This window comes from Apiospora hydei (genome assembly GCF_038363865.1).
Source record: "Apiospora hydei strain CBS 114990 chromosome Unknown utg000002l_segment0_segment0, whole genome shotgun sequence".
Taxonomy (NCBI): Eukaryota; Fungi; Ascomycota; class Sordariomycetes; order Amphisphaeriales; family Apiosporaceae; genus Apiospora; species Apiospora hydei.
The window spans coordinates 560,014-581,483 of record NW_027117361.1 but is presented as its reverse complement, the minus strand read 5'-3'; the positions used below and the strand labels follow the sequence as shown (position 1 = coordinate 581,483).

The 21,470-nt window shown below is 54.4% G+C and overlaps 8 protein-coding genes across 8 annotated transcripts; 3 read left to right on the top strand and 5 right to left on the bottom strand.

Moving 5' to 3' along the window:
- Positions 1-1,435: 1,435 nt before the first annotated feature.
- PG997_000189 (uncharacterized protein) lies at positions 1,436-2,267 on the top strand (the record flags this gene model as incomplete). The annotated part of the gene is made up of 2 exons (XM_066804504.1): positions 1,436-1,958; positions 2,143-2,267. The coding sequence occupies 2 exons, from the start codon at positions 1,436-1,438 to the stop codon at positions 2,265-2,267; spliced, it is 648 nt and encodes a 215-aa protein (XP_066674277.1).
- A 1,351-nt stretch (positions 2,268-3,618) lies between these two features.
- On the bottom strand, positions 3,619-5,107 carry PG997_000188 (SET domain-containing protein; the record flags this gene model as incomplete). The annotated part of the gene is made up of 3 exons (XM_066804503.1): positions 3,619-3,768; positions 3,789-4,169; positions 4,292-5,107. The coding sequence occupies 3 exons, from the start codon at positions 5,105-5,107 to the stop codon at positions 3,619-3,621; spliced, it is 1,347 nt and encodes a 448-aa protein (XP_066674276.1).
- An 889-nt stretch (positions 5,108-5,996) lies between these two features.
- On the bottom strand, positions 5,997-7,613 carry PG997_000187 (alpha/beta-hydrolase; the record flags this gene model as incomplete). Its single annotated transcript, XM_066804502.1, has 5 exons — positions 5,997-6,127; positions 6,192-6,365; positions 6,431-6,646; positions 6,774-7,085; positions 7,499-7,613. The coding sequence occupies 5 exons, from the start codon at positions 7,611-7,613 to the stop codon at positions 5,997-5,999; spliced, it is 948 nt and encodes a 315-aa protein (XP_066674275.1).
- Positions 7,614-8,588: 975 nt separating this feature from the next.
- On the bottom strand, positions 8,589-11,027 carry PG997_000186 (uncharacterized protein; the record flags this gene model as incomplete). The annotated part of the gene is made up of 3 exons (XM_066804501.1): positions 8,589-10,124; positions 10,180-10,515; positions 10,581-11,027. 3 exons carry the CDS (start codon positions 11,025-11,027, stop codon positions 8,589-8,591), a joined length of 2,319 nt encoding a protein of 772 aa, XP_066674274.1.
- Positions 11,028-13,321: 2,294 nt separating this feature from the next.
- Positions 13,322-14,138, top strand: PG997_000185 (uncharacterized protein; the record flags this gene model as incomplete). The annotated part of the gene is made up of 2 exons (XM_066804500.1): positions 13,322-13,686; positions 13,736-14,138. 2 exons carry the CDS (start codon positions 13,322-13,324, stop codon positions 14,136-14,138), a joined length of 768 nt encoding a protein of 255 aa, XP_066674273.1.
- A 684-nt stretch (positions 14,139-14,822) lies between these two features.
- Positions 14,823-15,221, bottom strand: PG997_000184 (uncharacterized protein; the record flags this gene model as incomplete). Its single annotated transcript, XM_066804499.1, has 1 exon — positions 14,823-15,221. One exon carries the CDS (start codon positions 15,219-15,221, stop codon positions 14,823-14,825), a length of 399 nt encoding a protein of 132 aa, XP_066674272.1.
- A 3,708-nt stretch (positions 15,222-18,929) lies between these two features.
- On the bottom strand, positions 18,930-19,922 carry PG997_000183 (uncharacterized protein; the record flags this gene model as incomplete). The annotated part of the gene is made up of 3 exons (XM_066804498.1): positions 18,930-19,039; positions 19,087-19,495; positions 19,836-19,922. The coding sequence occupies 3 exons, from the start codon at positions 19,920-19,922 to the stop codon at positions 18,930-18,932; spliced, it is 606 nt and encodes a 201-aa protein (XP_066674271.1).
- A 1,095-nt stretch (positions 19,923-21,017) lies between these two features.
- PG997_000182 (uncharacterized protein) lies at positions 21,018-21,464 on the top strand (the record flags this gene model as incomplete). The annotated part of the gene is made up of 2 exons (XM_066804497.1): positions 21,018-21,341; positions 21,444-21,464. 2 exons carry the CDS (start codon positions 21,018-21,020, stop codon positions 21,462-21,464), a joined length of 345 nt encoding a protein of 114 aa, XP_066674270.1.
- Between the last annotated feature and the right edge of the window lie 6 nt (positions 21,465-21,470).

Sequence of the window (21,470 nt, the reverse complement as noted above, 5' to 3'; positions counted from 1 at the left end):
AGCGAGCCTGTCACATTCTGCATCGCCCTGGCCCCTCATGGAGGTGTGAGGGAGTCGGAATAGATTGTGGACAAATTTCGAGTCTTACCAGATTCGATAAATCCGCAATTAGATTGCGGTGTTCAATAAAGGTCGTCACCCCCAAGAAACTCGTCCCGGGGGCGAGGGGGGCCAGCTGAGTGAGAGCATCTGAAGATGAAGATGAGGAATCAAATGAACTTTATGCGTAGATACATAGTTATTTTCTTCTTTTTCTTCTTCTTCTTATTCTTCTTATTTTCTTCCTTTCGCCCATTTGGCCAGTATCCAGACATCCGCACTTGCGCATCTATCTAATGTATCTGGTGAGGGACCAGGGCGGATCCCACCAGATGCCAAGCGTAGATGGTCGCCGTCTCCGTTATCGACTGTTAAGTCTGACAATTGGAACCTGACCTAGGTTAACAGGTACAGTACCACTTAACGTCCAGCAACAGGTAAAGTTGAGACAACAGCATGTGGGATGTACCGTACCGCCCACCCATCCCAGATGCGGGAGCGTTTTTTCTGTTTTATTTTATCTTCTCTCCCCCTTAGGCTGTGACTTGGCCCCAAAGGGTATTCGACGGGGCGCCGTCCGGCTAGACTAGGAACCCAAAGTGGAGTGTGAGCAAACCCGAGCTTGGCAGCTTATTTGTAGGGGACTTGGGGACCTTGGGGGCCACTGGGGACAAATACAGAACCTGCAGGCCCGACGCCGTGTGTGATTGGGCACGAAAAGCCCTGTAAGAGCAGAAAAATTACTTCATCCAAGGCATGCACGTTAGTCAGTAAGCAGCAGAGTAGCAAGCAAGCAGCAAGTGCAGCACACCCACACAGCAACAACGCATCACAGAATTTTATCGTCCTTCCCCCATTCCCCGATCGAATGTTCATTTATTACCACGTAAGTACTAGTCAGTCAAGTCCAATAGTTAGGTAAATATTTTTATATCAGCCCAGGGGCGGAGTACTATTACTTGGGGATTACCAGATATTTCTAATAATCGGCGCATGCATGCTGCGTCGGGGCTGTTCGTATGACATCTTGCATCGCTTGTTATATAAGTCCAAGCAACATTTGCCCTCCCCCTCCCACTCGCATTCTGCTCCGACACACTTTACTCATACCTCGTCAAAAAGTACTTGAACCCCCATGACCCTTGCTCCCTTTTCTTCCAAGAGTGTAGGTTCATGCTTGTATTTAAGACCCGGAAAGCTCCCCTCGACCTTGACCTTGTGAAAATCCTTCTCATTGTCCATCTCACACATATATCACCCACCACACCCTACTACGCTTGGACGACTAATACAGCAACTCCATCCGAACATCAGACCAGCACATATAGGGCTGAGAAAGAGAACGGGATATTAAGAAACAGGACAAAACACCAAACACACACACACACACACAAGGATGCCGCGCTTCTCAAGTAGATCATCGTCGGTCTCGGCCTACGACGACGACATCGACGCCATCACGCCGTGTCCCTTGCCCGCTCCCACCGCCACTACCGAGACCTCGCAAGCAAAGTCACCCGCCAGCGTCTCATCCTCATCCTCCTCGTATTTCGCCAGCAACACCCACCACAAGTCATCATTCGAAGAGGACCTGCCCAGGCACAGCCGACGCAGCAGCAGCAGCAGCAGCCGCCACCGCCGGATGCTCGCCGCCGCCCTGGGCCTCCACCGCCCCAGCAGCACGCGCTCGCCCTCGCCCACCACCACCACCACCTCGTCCCTGCACGAGGCCAACTCGGAAGAGGATCTCGACACGTTCGCCAGCCGCCGCCGCGACTCCGTCCGCGCCCTCGAGCGGGGGGCCGGCGGCGACCCGGAGCGGCTCTGGCGAAGGATGCTGGAGCTGCAGCAGACGTACGGGTGCTACAACTCGGCGCGCATGAGCGCCGCGCTCGAGTCTGGGGATGCCAGTTTACGACGTAAGTTTTTCATCCCATCCTGTTTTTCTTCTTCGTTTGTGTTATATCACATATGACGAAGATCATGTACGTGGTGCGTGCGTGCGTGCGCGCATATCTGCGTGCATGCATGTTTCTGTCTGCAGTGTCTCCAATTACACGATCTGGTTGGCTGACTCCAAACGAACGCCTCGCGACACAATAGCTTCGAGAGCCTGTTTGAATCTGCTCAACGAACACATGGTCCTCCTCCCCGATGACGCGGACTACGCCGTCCGGGATAGCAGCAGCACCACTGCGACAGCTTCCACGTCCAAACATCACCACTGAAAACCGGTACCCCAACTATTTTCTTGGTTTGGGGCTGAGTGATCGGCGGGAGTAATTGGTCACACCCAGCAGCTTAGGAGATTGATTACTTGGATACTAGAGTTTTTTCACTCTACTTGTTTGTCGGGAGGCGTTTTTTAACTTCCCGTTCGGGCGGACGGCTTTGAGGAAACATCAAGCACACCCGTCAGCGCGCATTAGTTTTGGGTTTCACGGTTATTGATTTTTTGAGCCTCTTCTTATCGCATGGAGTTTATTGGGCACCAAAACATTACGGCGGCGGCGGCGCGACAGAATGACCGGATGAGAACTAGGAAGAAGATGATACCCCTTTAGCATGCAACGGTGGTATGCCACTTTTGAATTCAAGCCTGCTTTTCCAGTTGTTTTGGGGCGTTTTAGGTGACTGTTTACTGCACCGCTAGGGCGTCAGAGTTAGCGCCCTGTATTCTGATTGAATGGGTTGCTGGTTGCGCAACGTGGCGCGTTGCAAAATGTCAAATACTTGGCTACACATGTGTGCATCGTCATGAATTTTATTGACAACAAACGATTGCTCGAAGTTTTGCATGTCAGAACCTGCTCTCACATCGCACCATCTTGGCCCATCTTGGCCCATCTTGGCCCTGCCTGCCCAGACCCAAGATGTGCAGCAAGGATGTGCCCAGAAGGAGGCTGAGGGCCGATGGGCTGACGACGATTTAGCGCTTGGCTAAGAATTGGCAGGGCGCTGCCATAGTGCCAAGATAACGCCAGGAAACCCAGCGTTGCTGATGTCGAGTGCCCGAACGTTTGGCTCCCGATATGTCAACCAGACTGCAGCTTCACCGGTACATTCCTTTCTTCGTCGTGAAATCTACTTGTTCGCTGTTTCTGATCGCAAAATTTTTTCTTCTCTGCACTTCTGTGGGTTGGCATGAAGCGGTGTGATGAGAGGACGAGACCCAGCAGGCAGTGCGGCCCTATTCTGAATATATGGGATTTTGGTCCCTGCAACTACCTGCTACAACTGATGCGAAGTAGATACCGTTCACGATACTTTGACACGACATCCAACATCGGCTGAAAACGGGCACAGACGGGGCCTTCTATACTGGGTCCCCTCTTCGCTGCGTCAGAGGTACGGAGTACTATGCATTTATGTATAACGGTGATCAGGTACCGTCAACTCGAGCCCTAAAACTCCATCTTCAAGCTCTCTTACGTATTGATTGGTCCTTCCCGACGTGGTGGATATATGGAGTTCTGGGCCAGCCCATTTCTTCAAAGTCCTCGCGCTTATCCAATAAACAGCCCTACAGGTAGTTTGGCAGTAGTCACATGGACAAACAAGTCAGAACGGGTACCGTCCTTATTCATCGTCGTCACTGGCCAGACACCGCAGCGCATTCTCCAGCGTCTTGATGCACTGCTCCCGGTACTGCACCGCGAGGCGCTGGTTCGCGTTCAGGTCCTCGGTCGGCACCTCGACCTCCTCGAGCACGTCGAGGTCCTGCGCCAGCTTGAGCCCAGCGCCTGCACGATCCGCTCCTTGACCGGCGGCGCGATCTGGCCCGACATGATGTCGTCCATGGTCGCGCTGTCCTGGAAGTCCTCCTCGCCGGCCGCGGCCGCCGCGGCGCGCGTGATGGCCTCGTATAAGCTCGTCACCAGCGAGTCCTGGATGTGGGCGAATTGCGTCACGACCCCGGCGCAGTCATCGCTCGTCAGCCGCTTCGACCGGCCCACCACCGAGGTCGGGTCCGTCATCGGCCGCAGCGAGACGAGGTGCGTCCCCGCGAGGTCGTCGTCGTCCGTCGCCTTGGTCCGGACGTGGACGTAGTCGTTGTGTAGGTACTCCTCTTCCGGCAGGATGAAGCCGTAGCCTAGGAGAAGCTCGGCGTTTGTCTTCATACCGTAGTTCTATCTTGTGTGTGAGTAGATGCTTCCCTCAGGGGTAACTGCTTTGCCTGGATCATTTGCAGAAGGAAAGCGCCGTAGACCCCCTTCAGATTTAAGTGGTCATGGTCCGCTGGATCACTTACGTTGAAAACTTGACTGCCGGACTCGCAAGCCTGCCCTGATATCAACCTGCAAAGAAGTGTCTCCCTATCCGTCCTCCACGCCGTCCTCGCCACCGGCGAATGGTTCCCCACATCGTAAAGCGGCAACAGCACCGAGAAGTCATCAATCTCGCACGGCAGCGCCAACGCCTCCGCATCCGGGATGACGAGCGACGGCCGGAAGCTGCGGCTCGTGAAAATAGCATAAGCCCAGAGGTAGAGCGGCCGCGTGTAGCCCGAGTCGGATGGCAGCAGCTTCATGGCCTGCTTGTACTCCCTTTTCAGCGTCGACTTGATCTCCTGCACGGCGACGTAGGCGTTGGTCCCGACCAGGAACTCGAGGTCGTCGGCGGGCCAGAGCGCGGGCAGCATGCCGGCCACGTGCTCCGGCTGCGGCAGGGTGCGGAGGTAGGGCCACCAGGCCGACTTGCTGTCCAACAGGTACTCCCGCATCAGCACGAAGCGGCCGACGACGTGCGGCGGGGTCTCGCGCAGGAAGTCGGCCGGGAACCAGCTGTTGTCGTCGTCGTTTGTGCTGTTGCTTGCCGCCTCCTGGATCTGCTGGTGCTTGACGGCGGGGAAGTCCGGGTGGCCGCAGATGGCGTTCAGGTACGACAGGCTCCGGGCGATGGGCAGGGTGACGACGGATTCGCCCTGGTGGACGGCGCAGCCCTCTTTCACGCGGAAGGAGCCCTTGGTCACGGCGTCGTGGTAGACTTCGACCGAGGGGTGCAGGCAGCCGCCGGCCTCTTCGACCCACTTGATGAGGCCATCGTAACGCTCTTGGGGTGTGATCATGACTCCTGCTTGCTGGTTCCCGTAGAAGGTGAAGCTGTGGTAGATGATTTTCCCACGGCAGGGTCGTTTCTTGGTGGGGGTTTTCAAAGTCTACCGGTTGCCCAAGTCCAACTAAATCTGAAAGCGTCCGTAACAGCCCGAGATCTGTTTGGCGTGAACTCCTGCACTCTCAAGCAAGAATGATCGATCTACAGTATAAGGCCTGTTCGAGTCGAGATGTGCTACTGGTTTTGTGTGTATGTCATGATTGAGAACTAGCAAAAATGCGGGCACCAGCTGCGATCAAAATTTAGTGACGTGACCCCGCTGTTCGACGTCAACAGCAGCAGCAGCAGCAATATCATCAGATTCAAGTTGCATGCTCCCCGTTGGCGATCAAGGTTCTTTAACATGCCCTCAATTCATTCCATGTATCAATATATAAGGCAGCTTAGCTACTCCAGATTCTAGGTAAATCTTATCAGATTTCGTTCGGGATGCGCACTTGGAACCCCGCGTCGTCATAGCGCCGTCTGCCAACTGCCCCGCGCATAATTCCTGTAGGGCTGTGGATAACCCCGCGTCCATCTGGTTCAAGCCATATCAACACAATGCCTGATCCAGACCATGACTTGGGCAAATGCATGCGTTTCTGGATACAACATGCTTTTTCTACAGTGCTTCTCAGAGGTTGATGTCGAGGCAGTCCCGGCTTAAGATCCATCAGATGCAGTTGCTGTCGGCTCTCTTGATGATGCCACCCGCGCTGTCCCAATTCGCGCCAGTGCCGTGTCATGTCGCGAACTCACGTGGTTTGGGGACATGACGAAAGCCCGCCAGTTACCATCCCCTACCTCTGCCATCGAGAGGCTACACCTGGCTATTCCCCTCGAAGCAAAAGCGCCTTTTGTTACGTCTCCAAATGACTTCGGATCCTAGCAATCACCTCCTCGTTCTTTTCTAAATGCACGCTGTGGTTCGCATTCTCAACCACCATCAGCGTGGCATCGGGGATCTTTGACGCGATGAGCTCCGAGTTCTCTGTGAAGGTGTCAGTCACTTGAACTACCATTCGATATGCCTTCGATATTCGGGGAAAGCAGACCTGGAGGACATATCCAATCCTTATCCCCAACAATGACCAACGTCTTGGCCGTGATCCGGTCCAGCCGATCCCGGTAGTCAAAGTACTTTTCCGACTCGGAGTAAAGGTCATCTAATCCAACCCAACCATAATCAGTCTTTCCGCATCTCTGTTTCACCGTACCGCTTCCATCCACTTGCAATGTACAAAGCGAAGATGGGTAAATAATAAATGTAAGGCGGCTTAAACGGGTAACTCACTATGCGCCTCGGCATTGTACACATTCCCCAAACAGCTCCGCAGCCCCTGGTCGGGGTCAAACGCCTCGCTGTACAGCGGCATCATGGCCAGGTGCACGAGCCGGAACTCGAGGTCGCTCTCGAACCGGCCAAAGACCTTCTCGCGCAGCATCCGGACCGAGAAGCTGGGCGCCCGGTCCAGGCGCCGCTCGAGCACTTTGATGGCGTCTTCTTCCTCTGTTGTACTTCCGTATCAGCTCTGCGCCAGTCTTGCTGGGGTATCGTTGGCCCGCGTGTGTAGGTACATGACCCCATACGCCGCACAGCAGAAGGGCAAGGGCAATGTTCGAAGGCAGTAACTCACGGTGCCAACTTGCCGCCGTCCCCCTCAACACCAAACCCCTCACCCGATCCGCATACTTGATCGCATACTCCAGCGCCAGGAACCCGCCAAAGCTGCCACCGCAGATGACGACCTTCCCCTCGTCCCTAGTCGTGGTAAAGTGAGCGCGGATGCCCTCGATATCGTCAACGATCTGCGAGAACGTGTAGGGCTTCGTCGCGGAGCTCCGGCCGTGGCCGCGGTAGTCGAACGACAGGACGCGGTAACAACCGCCGCCGCCTTGACTATCCGCGGAGAGCGGGTGGTAGGCTTTGAAGTCGGAGCGGTGGTCGCCTGTTTAGGTACGCGCAGACGTTAGGTAAGCCCAAGCCTCTAAGTGCCCTGTCTCTCTGTCTCTCCTGTGCAGGTCCGTCGGCTGTCGGCCGACGTAACGACTTGGGTGCAGATATGCATGTGTAAGCGCGCCAACTTGGCACAGCCAGGGAAGGCAGCTAGGGAAGGGAGACATGTGCGCGCATAACAAAACGGACGGGCCAACTAGGTAGGTAGTAAGGATGAAACCCAATCTGACGAACAAACCCCCGGGATCTCTTTTTCGGCATTCGGGATCTGCATGTAGTAAATGCCAGCACTGCCGCCCGCGGAGCAGATGAAAAAAAAAAAGATACCGGTGAAGAAAGAAAGGGAGGGAAGGTTGTTGATATGAGAGCTGCAGTTAACGAAAGAAAAGCCGAGGCTCGACTCACCCATGCCGCGGCCGCCGTGCAGCGTGATGAAGAGCGGTGCGTCCGAGGGGCCCGCGATCCGGTAGGCCAGGCGGGCGCCGTTGATCTCCACGAACTGCACGTCGTCGTCTGCCATCTCCTCTTCTCTTCTGTTACCTCCCTCTCACTATAAAGCAATGTGTGAATAAATGCAGTAGTAGCGTAATACTTGATCCATGTACGCTCTTCGCGGGTGTTTTCTTTCTTTCTTCCACCCTGGTTTCCTGCGCTGGCGTTGTGTAAGTAAGTCTGTAAAGCTAGCTGTACATCAGCTAGTAGAACCCCTCAACCTGGCCCCTAGCTAGCACCATAAAAGTAGGCCGAGCTGCACTTATCCTGCACCGAACATAAAACCCACTGAATCAATCAACATACCACTTGGCAAGAGATTCACCACTTAACCGAGGCATACCTATCCTGATCACAATAGATGCGATTCTATTTATTGCGAACTCCCCAACCCAGTCCAATAGGCCAAGCTTGTCCGCCCATACCCAGAATAGAAGGTTCACGTCTGCCAGGTTGCCGGAGATTAGTGCGACGTCGGTGCAGACCCGACCCTCGCTCGATTGCGTGATTTGATCCAATCGCATCCCAGCCCACCGCCGGTGAGCGAGCGAGAGAGCGAACGATTTTGGGGGCGGGCGGGAGCAGATACGACCAGGGCATCCCACTGCGCTTGGCGTCGGAGTTTGCGCCGCGCCTCGGCTCAACTTCTGGTTCTTCCAAAAGGAAGCTCCTGCTCACCTATATAAGGACGTAAGCTGTATTCCCATCAGCAATTAACATGTTGGGATGGAACTGTTCAATGACTTGGCCGCAAATACGCTTGGCATTTCTCAGGGCCCAGAAAAGTTGGATAAGAAGCAAGCATCTGGTTTCGGGTTGAACACAGATGCATGCTGCGGCCGCCTGGCCGATTCTATCCGTCCTTCAACATAAATATGGAGAGCACACAACATGTAGTCTCTCAATCAGAATCGAAATATTTCGCTGGACGAGCCGAATCGCCTTTTTTTCTATCCTACATCACGCAACTGTTGTCCGGCCCATGTCGTGTGCCTCACGCTTTTTATAGGAAATCAAGCTCAATGGAGCCCCAGCCGCCATTCCCATTGACATAATTCATTACAGAGTTCTCATTCGTCATCACACCGCCGCCGCCGGTGCCGACATCCGTACCGCCCATGCTCACCGATGGTGTCCTCCCGCGCATCGCCGTCGGAGTCGGCTGCGGTTGCTGTGATTGCTGATGGGGTTGTTGGGAGCTGGCCGCCCCTAGCTCCCCGTCGTCATCCTCGGGGACGTCGAGAAAGCGGTAACACGACGCCTTGCCCAGCACATCTTGCATGAGGGCCAGGTAAGCCGACACCACAGGGCGCATCATGTCCTGGCACGATGCCGGCGTTGTCGTCCTTGGTGGCGCCGCCGAGATACTGGTTAGGAGCCCTAGGAACTGCCGGAGAATCTGAGCGCCGCGCCGCGCAGTGTCCCACCCCTCGGGAAAGGCGTCGAGGATGCTCGTGAGGACGGCGACATCTTCCCGGGCAGCGAACGGCATCATGTCACCCGCAGCGCCCGTGCCTACGCGTGACACGGCACCCTCGCCGTGGCAGTAAGACGAGGCTAGGAAGCTTCGAATAAGCACGAGACCTACGGGTAGCAGCCGGCACAAGGTGACACGATTGAGGGGCAGTTGGCGCTGATGGAATAGGGCCGACGTCGACTGCAGGTGCTTCTGCGCGAAACGCAACAGCTCTGCCTTGGATACGACGCCGCCGTTTGCGCCGTCGCCACGGCTGGCACTGCTGCTGTTGTTTGGCGGCGAGTTGAAGTGCGACGGGTAATAGAGCAGCAGGAGCAAGTAGTAGTACCGAGCGCTCAACCAGGTGATGGAGTTGTGGATGGGCACGTTGTCGGGCTCTAGCGGGGACACGAGGCAGCCGTTGCTGTACCAGTTCTCGATGTCGGCCCGCATCTCCTGGAGGATGGCGCGGCGGTCGGCGTAGGTGAGTGAGCTCACCTCGGCCTGGCGACGAAAGTGCACGTGTCGCAAGATGCGGTCCTCCATCTGCCGCAGTTGGATGACGTGCCGGCTCGTCTGCAGGATCGTGGCAAAATGCGACCGCTCGGCTGATGCGAACTCCTCCACCGTCAGGCCCGGTAAGGGGACGTCCATATTTTCGTCCGTCAGGGCCACCGGCAAGCCCAGAGAAGTCGCCATCATCCGGTCCAGCACATAGATGCTCCAGAACAGGCGGTGCCGTAGCTCGATCGCCGTCGCCGACAACGTCGTTTCATCCGAGGCCCTTCGCGACAAGCCGAGCAGCATCGCCTGCCGCGAAACGATGCCCACGATGGACCAGGCCGATGCGCCGGAGGGGTCGAAAAGGGAGTAGAGCGCCAAGAGGACAAGGATTTGTATGGATTCGATGCTCTCCCGGCAGAGGCATTCCTGGATGATGTCCGAGTAAGCAACGTCGAACCGTAACGCAGTATCGTCGGGTATCTGCCCGGCGCGCTGCAGGGTGGTGCACCCGATGGCCATGATGAGGTAGAGCAAGGTCGAGTCGGCGTCCCGCCGGCGCTGGGCGAAGTCGCCAAAAACCTCAAGATCGTGCAGTATTTTTGTTGCGGTCCACGAATGGATATGCGCGGTTGACGTTCCGGAAGTAGGCATCGACGAAGCGCCGGGCCGCCGCATCGGGAGGCAGCCGCTGCGCCGTCATCGTAGACGTAACTGACCGAGCATCGCTGTAGCTCCCCACCGAGTGGGCGATAGAATGATGGTCGGGCGATGAAGCCGGTTGGCTGTTGTTCATATTCATCTCGATGGTACTTTGCGAATGGTCCATCATATGGTGGTCATCGTGCATGGGCGGCAGGTGATGCTGTTGTTGTTGTTGCTGCTGCTGCTGCTGATGCTGCTGGTGCTGTTGATGGGCCTGTCGCGCTGCTACTGCCGCCGACATAATCGATGCCGCCGGGCTTTGGCCATTCTGGGAAAGTCCTGGTGAGGCCCCTGTAGTAGTAAAAGTTCGCTGATGTCGGTTCCCGTCTCGACCGCCTCAATGCCGGCCGGGCCTAGGGGAAGGGCCTCGTTGATGTAGCGCGACAGCCATTCGACGCGGGCCCGGAGATGGTGTACTTGCGCATTGGTCGATGAAGCCGGGGTAGAAAAAGAACAGCGCTGGCCGGCGCTGGCGCACAGCGAGCAGACGGGAAATGTCCGCGAGCACTTCTTCTTGAAGGAGCGGCAGCGGTCACATGCCGGGATGGATTTGGAGGATGACGTTGGTGCTGGCGGAGGAGCACCGGTAGGCTGGTTGTGGTAGCTGTCGCCCGCTCCACCAATTGGCGGCGTCGCTGGGCCGCCGACGGCCGACCTTGGCTGCTCATGTGCTAATGGCGGAGGTGGCATAGACGACGGGCTATCTTCAGTCTTGAAGGTCGGTTCTGTCCGACTGACGCGGAAACGATGAAGTGACGACTTCAGATCACTTGTGGACATAACTCTTGAGTCCGCGGCTGGGGTGTGGGGGTAGGGGGATATCTGTATCCGTCTCCGTAGTCCCGACGTCTGCTTACGTTGTTCTTGCGTTCTTTCACGGAAGCCGGATCTTCACAATGGATCCTTTGCTCTCTTCATCACTCTTCATAAAGTTTCGGGGGATCCCACGAGACTGGTAAGCAGGTGGAGAGCATGGCCTGCTATCCTGCTTTTGTTTTGGTTATGGGCGCGCAGGACAGTCGAATGGCAGGACAATCCAGCAATTCCCCCAGGATTAGTACAGGTTCTGCCCCAGAGAAAGCATTGGTCGTCGGAGAGGCCAGTTCAGGGAGCTCCGTCATTTACATGGCGCCCCATCGCACCCCTCGGGGCCCATTCCACTCTGTGGCTGAATCGCCATCCTCAAGTATAAGAGCAGGGCATGAGTCGGGGCGTTGGTCTCGAGTGATCTGGGCATAGGCAATTGGTAATGTGCGGCAGGCAGGTTGACTGCAATCTTGCGCCGTTGGAGACCGTTGGAGGGCTTTGCGCAGTTGAGGTCATCGGATTGCTCTCCGACGCTTGATTGAGTCCTGTGAGCAGCAGTCGTGGGTAGCATGGCATGGCAGGGCTCACCCAACGGTCCTGCAAAATGAAACCCTTGCAAAGGGCTTAGCCGTCGGGATGAACCCCGACAGCGTGCGGGTCGTGCTAAAACTCCCACTGTCGGATGATGATAGCATGGTGGACCAGTAGCCCCAAAGTCAAAAGGTGTCACCACCCACTACCCCAACCCAAACGCCACAGCGTATATGTTGCGGTTTCTTGTCAGGTCGTGCACCTCTTTTTGTCCACAAATATGACTCTATGGTCGTCTTTCTCGAGAAATTCCCCAGCTCCGAGCTGACAGTGGCTGCTGCGGCAGGGTTCATTTAGTTCGGTCTTATGCTTCGGTCTCAGCGACGTCAAAATGAATTAAACGATGGGCATACGACGGTCGGAGATGCCGCATATCAACAACATGGTTGCGCAGTAGTTCCCCGGGATGCAGGAGCTCGAAAACAGGCGCGCCTCCAGGCAGCTGACACGACACCACACAGACCTGGGCCTGTTTGAGATTTGACCAGCACTGCAGGAAGCACTATGGCATGGCGACGCTTGCGCTAGTAAGATACGAGCAATTCGTAGGATGGATGCTCGACGCTTCAGCACCTGACGTTGGTCTGTCATTGACCACGGTTTCCATGGTAGGGCGACTCTGGATTGCCGGGAACACTGGGGTCTGGTGGTTGTCAGGGCTTGGCAGGTACAGTTAGCGCAGCTGCACTCCTGAAGCAGGTCGACTATTGGATGGATGTTGGAGGTTCCGAGTCGAAGTTGGACTCTGGAGTGTCGTCGAATTCTGACGAGATGCGAATAGTCAGAGGTCTAGATCATGGCCAATACAGTGTCGGCAAGTGCGTCCTGGCCTTCGCATGACAGCTGTTTGGTCTCATGACGAGATGCGCCACGACGGCAATGCACGATTGGCAATCCCAGACATCCCCAGGCGGATCGTGCCGTCTCTTCAGATGGGAGCTGGAACGGGAAACTGCGGGTCCGGCGTGTTTCCTAGCATCATCGGCGCATCGCAGCCTAGATTGAGCGGATGGGGGTACCTCTTACTCAGGGCTAAGTAAGCAGCGCGGGAGGAGAAACACCAAGAGAAGGGCGCTTGGCAGGGTGGGTGTGTCGACGAGCGCCAAAAGATGGTGTTGTCAGAAGTGGATGGATGATGGAATGAATTAATAATCCTTCAAGTCTAGCTCCCTTCTGAAGAAAAGGCAACGAGGAAAGTGCGCTGTGTGGGCGTCCGTCAATGCGACTTCCTCGGACTTCCAAACTTCAGCCCACTTTAGCGTGGCTGCCATCATTGATACATTTGCCAATCAAGCCAAACTGCGTCCACGCTCGTTACCATGACTTCCAGTCTGGTAGGCACTCTGCTATTCTAATACTCGCACTCTTTTTCGCAGTGAATGCCTGGTTTGGGATCTTGAATGCATGGAGAGAATGATTGAGTGGCTTCAAGCTAAAAGTGCATGCGACGGAAGTGGCATCCGACGTGCTGTCCTCCAACGGAACGCATCTGCCTACGGTCGTTCAGGGTCTCCTACCCTCCCCAAAGCCTGACCTAGAGTGGCAGTTTGAGTAAATATGTATCTGCGTATGACTAGAGGCCTGGTAGAATTTAACCGAAAAGATGTCTCCTGTTTTTTGCTCAACACTTACCGCACTTACCCCTGTGATGTAGCACAGGAAATCCCCGAGAAATCATGTCAGACAGGCACATCGTTCTGATCACGGGTGCCAACACCGGCATTGGCTATGAGGCCGCCAAAGCTCTACTCGAGTCGGGCCGATCCTACTGCATTCTCCTAGGCTGCCGGTCGCTGGAAAAGGCCCAATACGCCATCGAAAGACTAGGACAAGAAGTGCCAAGCACTCGCAGTGTACTGGACGCAGTCCAAGTCGACATCGCCAGCGACGAATCGATCGAAGGCGCTTTCGAGCACGTCAGCGCATCGCACGGCCGCCTCGACGCCCTCGTCAACAATGCGGGTGCCTCGTTCGACTGGGAACTAAAGGCTGGCCAGATCTCCCTGCGCGAGTCCTGGAACAAGGCCTTCGAAGTCAACGTGTCGGGCACGCACGTCATGACGCACGTCTTCGCGCCGCTCCTCCTCAAGTCGGGCAGACCCGCGGCTCCTGTTCCTCACGAGCGGCCTGTCGAGCCTGCAGCGGACGAGCAACAAGTTGTTGTCCGCGGGCGACCTGACGCCGCCGGCCGCCGGCTGGCCGAAAGAAGACCTGCCCGCGTTCGACACCATGGCGTACCGCTCCAGGAAGACGGCCTTGAACATGACGATGCTCAACTGGGCCTGGCGCCTGGCCAACGACGGCGTCAAGACTTGGTGCGTCTCTCCCGGGTTCTTGGCCACCAACCTGGGCAACAGCGCCGACCTGCTCAAGCAACGGGGCGCGGGCGACCCGAGCATTGGAGGGAGGTTCGTCAGGGACGTGGTCGAAGGCCAACGAGACGCAGACGTGGGTAAGGTCGTGTTCAACGATGGGACAGTGCAGCCGTTTTGAGACAGCGCCGTCCCCTTTCGGTGCGCATCTGCATCCTGGTACAAGAGTCTTCCGAGCTCCCGCTCGAGCCATTTGGTTGCACACAGGTCGCCAACGGGGAAGGTGGGGCGCTGCATGCGATGGTAAATCCCAGCATTACAGGGGGAAAAAGGTACCAAGCCAAATGGCGTGGGGTGCGAAGAACGTGGAAATGATCCCAAAGAGCGAGAGAGGTCGTAGAATTACCTCGTGGATACGGAGATGAACGAAAAAGGTAGTTGTCGCTCCCAAACGCATGCGGCTTCCGCACAGGAAAAAAAGCAAAAGTTAAGGTCTGCCTGGGGGTCGAACCCAGAATCTCCTGATTACATGAATCGTAGTCAGACGCCTTGCCATTGGGCCAACAGACCATTCGCATGGTGTTTCTGCATGTGCGATGTGATAGAGATGGCTTATCGAGACCCAAGTTGTTGCATTCGTAAGGTGGGTGCTACGGTGAGGACTTTTTACTTCTATTTCTACTTTACCCTTTTAATCCCCTAGCAAGGGACTTAACTAGACACCCAAAACATTCACCACGCATTTACATAGCATTGCCCAACTTGATTCGCTACCACTTCTTATCTTAACAACATAGATTCAATAGCTTCGCTCCTATTTTTAATTCCACGGGCCGGATCTATCCTTTCCCCTCATATCTCAGTGTTACCGACCAACGGGCAACTCCGACGGACTACGAATAGCGTCCATTTCATGCTGGTTCCGCTCGTTGTTCCGATGGCCTTGAACGTATGCAATCGGAAACCCAGACGCCTCCACCACCGGTTGCGGTCCGCCTCCTTTGAGAACATGCGCTTCCGCCATAGTTGCCTGGTTTTTGCGCCGTCGACGTCGGCCCTGCAGAAAGAGGAAGGCGGCGGCGCATACGATGGCCAGGGCGGCCAGGGTGCAGCCGGCACCGATCCCAGCGGCTGCGCCCGCGCTCAGTCCCGAGGACGACGAGGAAGTTGAAGTGGGCAGTTGTGATGTAGGCGTCGAGACCGCGGTTGACGTCAAGGTTGCGGTAGGATTTATCGAAGACAACGGTATCTGTGTGGTAGTCATTGAAGGATCAGTATTAGTGTAGGTGAAATGCGTAAGTTGAAGCGGCTTTAGAACGATAAAGGATTACACATACAGTGTCGGCAGCACCGTGCCGTATCTGCACACCGTACGCATTGATGGCACCAGCGGTGCTGACCCAGGTTGACACATATGTTGATCCAGAAAACTCTACGGTCACTGGACTTAACGTCCAGTTTGTCAACGGCAGGTCGCTTGCACATGCCAAGGTTGACATATGCGGGAACCGGAATTTGCTCTGACATTTGAAGTTTTGCTGACTGAAAGGTACCTGTTTAGTCTTCGATATAGATAGTCAAGGCGATGAATGGAGAAAGGGGGCTCTCTTACGTAGGGCAACATGTGATTATGGTATCGGTCAAGGTGGCCACGGTTACCAAGACTTGACATGCTGGAGTGTATCCAGTTGGACATGCAGTGATTGGAGAGTAGTAGTAATCCGACGATGGGACGTAGCTCTTGGGCATGCAACTTGGATCTGTGAGCGGGGGGCCTTGAAGGTGAAAGTCAACGAAGTAGATATTCGTCATCCGAGCACTGCAATCCGAGCTTGGAGCGAAAGGAGTCGGCAAGGTACCAAGGTTTCCCATGTTTGCAGTTGATGCCTCTGCGAGACTGCAGGTTGGAAATAGAAAAAAGGAGGAAATGGTAAAGGAATTTAGTAGGGGCAGTCGAGTTCAAAAGGACAGCCTGACCCTCCACAGCCTGATCCACCAATATGGAATTTCACATAAGGTGAGTGTGCAACACAAGAATGTCCCCATAATGTAAATACTTCTTTCAGTTCAGCCTGATCATGACTACAGGGGTGATGGACTAGGGGCTTCGCCGCCAACCGCCTGCCCCCTTACACTTGAACAGCTCTACTAAACTTTGTAGAAGATAGCTGAGTACGTGAAAGCAATTACATACTAGTTTGAAGCCTGATACAGGTTCCCTTTCAGTCAGTTCCTGTTGCGAATGGTTCCCCCAAAAAGCTTCATACGACTTTTTCGATTCTCTGTCCCTGCCGAGGCAGTCTGATTCAAGTCAGGGTGGCGTGGGGGGTTGGAGAAAGGATAGTCATACGATTCTGCCTCCTTTACTCGATATCACATCGAGAAATATACTGCGCCACACATCAGACCCTGAGATCTCCGAATTAAGCCAATGACATGATGGATACCCCTGACACTGATACAGCTACCATGGCACAGCCGCTCGAGTTACATATTTCCCTTTGCGAGACCGAGATAAGTTGCTTACTACATCTCACCTGCATTTCAAGCATTTCGTATCTAGTTGGAATGTAATTGCCAGCATGCAGTAACATTGCTACGTGAAAAAACGCGACGTGGGGGTAGCAAACCCCTTGACCAGAGTGAAGGAAGGCTTTCTATATTACCCTGGATTTATGGTATCAACATCATATCAAAAAGAAAAACGAAATTAAATCCACAAAGCGCTGACACCGTATAGTCCATGGTAGCCTTACTTCGTTCGCCCATACCGAGTTGGTTCCTGGAGCACAAAGAAAAGAATTTAGGGCCTCAAAGAATAACACCTCTCGTTATTTCAACAACAATGCAATTGTGACATTCGACACAATCCGATCTGTTCAACTCACAAATGAATTGTGTATACACTACGAATTGTATAAATACAGCGCATCAAGCCTTAAGAGTACGTGACAATATCCACCTGAATTCAGAATCGCAAGATCCTAACAACAAAATGTGCCATATCACTATTACCCGCTATCAACAATGTGACTGTGTCTTTGCCACAGTCAGGTTTGCAACCATGGTTGAAAACGAGGATGGGGAGGAGGTTCGTTGCGATGGCAACTGTCCCAGCACTATCGAGAACACAGTCTACACCCGGGACGAAGGCAACTCCGTCTGCGAACACAATCACCGGCTTCTCGACGAAGAAAGTCAGCCGCGAGTAGCATGGAATCAAGGTCGGCCAGGGGCTGCCCCGCCCACACCATAATGGGGTAATCTAGATTCGTGACTTAAGATGCGATTAGAATATATCAAGTAATTGACAGAAACTTCTAGTAGGATGAATCCATATATTGACTTAGCTACGATTCCCGCGAGGCTGATTTATTGTGCCTGTTGTATATTTGGCAAATCTCCTACAATGTTGAGATCACCTGCTTGTTATTTGAATAGCGTGATGATAACATCCGAAGATCGTATCATCCAGCTTGACGCCTTCTCCTATACACGTAGGACACCCACAGAAGATGAATTAGCGTTTTAAAGGGTTTCTTCTCGTCTTTGGCAGAGTTGAAATACAATGTGACTTACTTTACTGGTATTCGATTCGTTTAGAAGAACCTGGATGGAGCGATTCTGACCGGCAATGCACACGGGTATCTTGGTTCCCATTGGTAATCCCTTCGTGTAACCACTAAGACTTAGATCCGAACCTTTGCGGTTCGCCAGGTCCACATATTTCAGCGGTTATCCACAAATTCCACTGCTCCAAGTCTCTCCGAGTGCCATATTATCTCAAACGACTATCGTCTCTTGCATCCTCCAACCAGATATGATGTCCAGTATTATCAACTGCCGTGGGCATGATTAGTGATATGCCAAAAGTCCGTCCCAGGTGGGCCTTCTTACCCCAGAGTCACCAACCCCGGTACCCCACCAAGACAGGACCCAGGCTCTCTTATGAGGACGATGTTGATTCGGGCAGTATATATTGACGATCACCTGCAAGCAGCCTCTCTGTATATTGAATTATGCATGCAGGAGCCTCCCCCTGACGTCAGGATTTCACTACGCGGGGCTGGAGGTGTGGTTACACGTGGTGATCCAGCCCGGCAATGCACATGTCTGTTTGAAATACAGTGCGGTAGTCTCGGACGGTAACATCTAGTAGCTGATTGGGCTGACTGGTTTACCAAGTAGCCAGTGCAAACGGTAGGTGCTGTCGGCGCAAATCTTGGGGTTCGTGACCCCTGACCTGCCCGACGTTCCTGCATAATTGCAGTACGTGACAGGGAGCAAGAACGTATCATCTAACTGCTTGTCTATGCCTGACCCGGGTTAGTATCACCGCATCAGTTCGCAACTGCGCACCAAGATATGGCCACTCATCAACGCCGACTGAAGCTCTTGCGTCAGTCAGAATCCTTCGTAAGCATTGGGAACCTGCGGGCAGCCAAATGAGTCTAGTGGAAACCTGCATACAAAAAAGAAAACACCATCTCACTCGGGTAGCAATCATGCGGCGTCGATGCAGCCAATCACGTGGCGTGTAGGTTCCCTGCAGTCTGCATTCTTGGGGGTCAGAGGCTGATCTAGAATACGGGAACGGGAAATACTCGCCCTGTTACGCACTTGCTGGGTTGCCATACGCATCCTTCCAGCATTCGGCGTCCAAACGGTTGCAATTCGTTTTTTCTCTCGGGGCTCCCCTTGAGATATTACTCTCACTAGCTTTGATCTGTCTTCCATTCTTGTCTCTTCGTTCTCCAAACACGCCGTATCAAACAGTTCCCGTATTTGAGGTGTCTCATTGCTTTTACCGACCGTCCACATTAGATTCTGATCGGCAGGCGATCCTGTCTCTGCTTGCTTTTGTCGTTCTTGTCAGACTGGCCCGCCCAGACCCTCTTTCGGTTCCGAGTGAGAGGGTCTACCTTACTATTAACTAGGCGGCAAGGAGAGATTTCAGTGGCTTTCTGCTTTCCTACTTCTCCTCTTGTCGCAGAATAGTTGCCACCTTGGATTTGGTAGCGTTGTTCTGGTCGGTCCCTCCATCAACTCTGCTCCGCTCGTCCGGGGAAATAGCCTTTCCTTCTTTCTTCCTGGCACATTTTCGCCACTGTCTCGGAAATCCAACATACCGATCCAACCATGTACGGTCCACCGGAAGAGGACGGGTACCCCGACACTCCCCACAAAGCGCACAATGCCCCGGCGGCGCATCCACACCCGAACCGGGGCGCCGATCACGCCCCCGAAGTCGTCGAGTCCCACGGCATGGAGTACAACACCGCCGAGACCCGCTCGTACCCAGAAGCCGTCGCGACGTCGACGATGGATTCGCGCACGCCCATCCCTGGATACTCGTCCTACACTGGAAAGCACCAGTACGCCCATACTAAAGAGGGCGGCCTCGAGCCCCACGACTCCTCGCACGCGGTGGCCATCAGCAGCGGCGCCTCTCACAAACAAAAGAGGATATGCGGCGTCTCCCGCCTCGCCTTCTTCTCGATCCTCTCGCTGCTCGCCGTGGCTATTGTGGCCACCGGACTGGGCGTCGGTTTAGGCCTCGGGCTCCAGCACAATAGGAACGACGCTATGGCGACGACATCATCGGGACCTTCTTCGTCATCTCCTGACGTGGTATTTCCGTCGCCGACTTCGACCGTGACGCCCAGCAGTAGCAGCAACGCCACATGCCAGGCGGGTATCAGATATTGCGGTTGGGATCTGATCGAACAGCATCGTAAGTCTCTCGTGCCGAACCTCCCTACCCCTTATCGGTCACCATCGGTGAATCTCGGGGATTTGTATTACACTAACGAAATCGCGATATCGCACAGGCTACGCCATCGACCTTCTCCAAAACGCGGGAAGCAACGATCCTTACAACGACTTGTACCTCTGTGAGCAGGGTAACGGCATTGGATGGCTTGAAGCATGCGGCGGCGCCGTCCGGTGCCAACCCCCGGAGCATAACGGAGATGGCTGCAATCTGCATACACGCCAGTCATGCTGTTTACCGCACTGAGTTCCTCCGTCTCTGGTCTGATTTTTGGAGTTGGTTAAATATTCTGGAAAAGGGGGTCTATATCTGCAGAGGGAGAAACTGTAATAGTGACGGAGGATTTCAATGTAGCACTTATTCTAGCCAAGAATGTCCAGCTATCAAAACCAGGATGACCTACGAAGCGTAGTAGAGCTGAAACGGGAGAATGTACGGGCAACTCACTCACTCAGGGACTAGCTATCCAAGTGCCAAATATGACAGGTCCGACTCAGATAATCGTAACAATCCTGCTTGGCCGAGGTCAAAGCATCCAAGACATGATAAGACCCTGGACTGAGGGGACTACAGCTCCGTGCGTCGTTCCCAGGGGATTGGCGTCAGTCGGCGCAATACATAACTCCGAGCCGGCCGGGTCCGACTTCGGCACGGTCCCTTGCCGTTATAGCTAACACTAGAGGCAACGAAAAGCTCCGTAGGGAATGAAGAGACTCCAAGTATGGTGTCCGGCTCGATACACAATTCACCATTTTCACTCAAATACTCAGGAAACCGTCTGCAGTCACCGGTGAGGCCGGCTGTTGTTCCAAGAGGAAGAATATTGAACATGACGGGGTTGCCGGATGTTCGGATAAGCTATTGGCAAATCGGCATTTGAAATCGGCCGAAGGTAACTCTATTGATGGGACTTGGACGAAAGAGGAACCTCGGGTATCTACCCCAGCATTTGTGCTAACGCCGGTAGCTCGCATTAGTATGCTATCACCCGTAGCTTATTGTCGAGAATTCACATGATGACATGTTAGTTATGCGGGAGTATGTTCTCTTAGGCTTTACCAATTATTTACCATCGGGCACAGCATTCCTGCCGGGTGAAGTAGTCGACTATTGAAGAGCTTCATACGTGGCAGAATCTAGGCGAGGAAGGTCCAGTGGCTTCCCCTTCCTTTTAACCTTTGAGAAATCGTAGACGATTGCAATCCGACAGAAAAGGGATGGAAGTTCCGACCCCGCCAACTTCCCCGCCAGAGCCGGAGTGGCCCTGCCGCGGACCTCCGCAGCATGATGAAGGAGAACCCGCTCCCCGTCATCGCCCCAGATATTTGCGCCGATAATCCTATCACGGACGATGAAATCGCCACGGAGAAGGCTCGAGATGTCTTGGAGCGACTCAACGAGGCAGTCAAGGCCAAGGACGCCGGCAAGCTTGAGCAATGTTTCTTCCCGCAGCAGGCGTATTGGCGCGACCAGATCGCCCTGACGTGGCATCTCCGCACCTTCTCCAACAGCGAAGCGATCGCGGCAAGCCTTTTGGAGACGGCGGCGCTTCGTGGCTTGGAGGGAGATGACTTCACCATTGAAGGCCAGGCTCACTTTATCCCAGATTTGGTAAGAAATGCCCCAATATCTAGGAACTATCCGGATGCACACGAAGGAATTCTATTAATAAAATGAAGCACAGCAAACAATCGCGTTTCCGTTCCGTTTCAGCACCCGAAGTCCCGGGGCTAAGTGCAG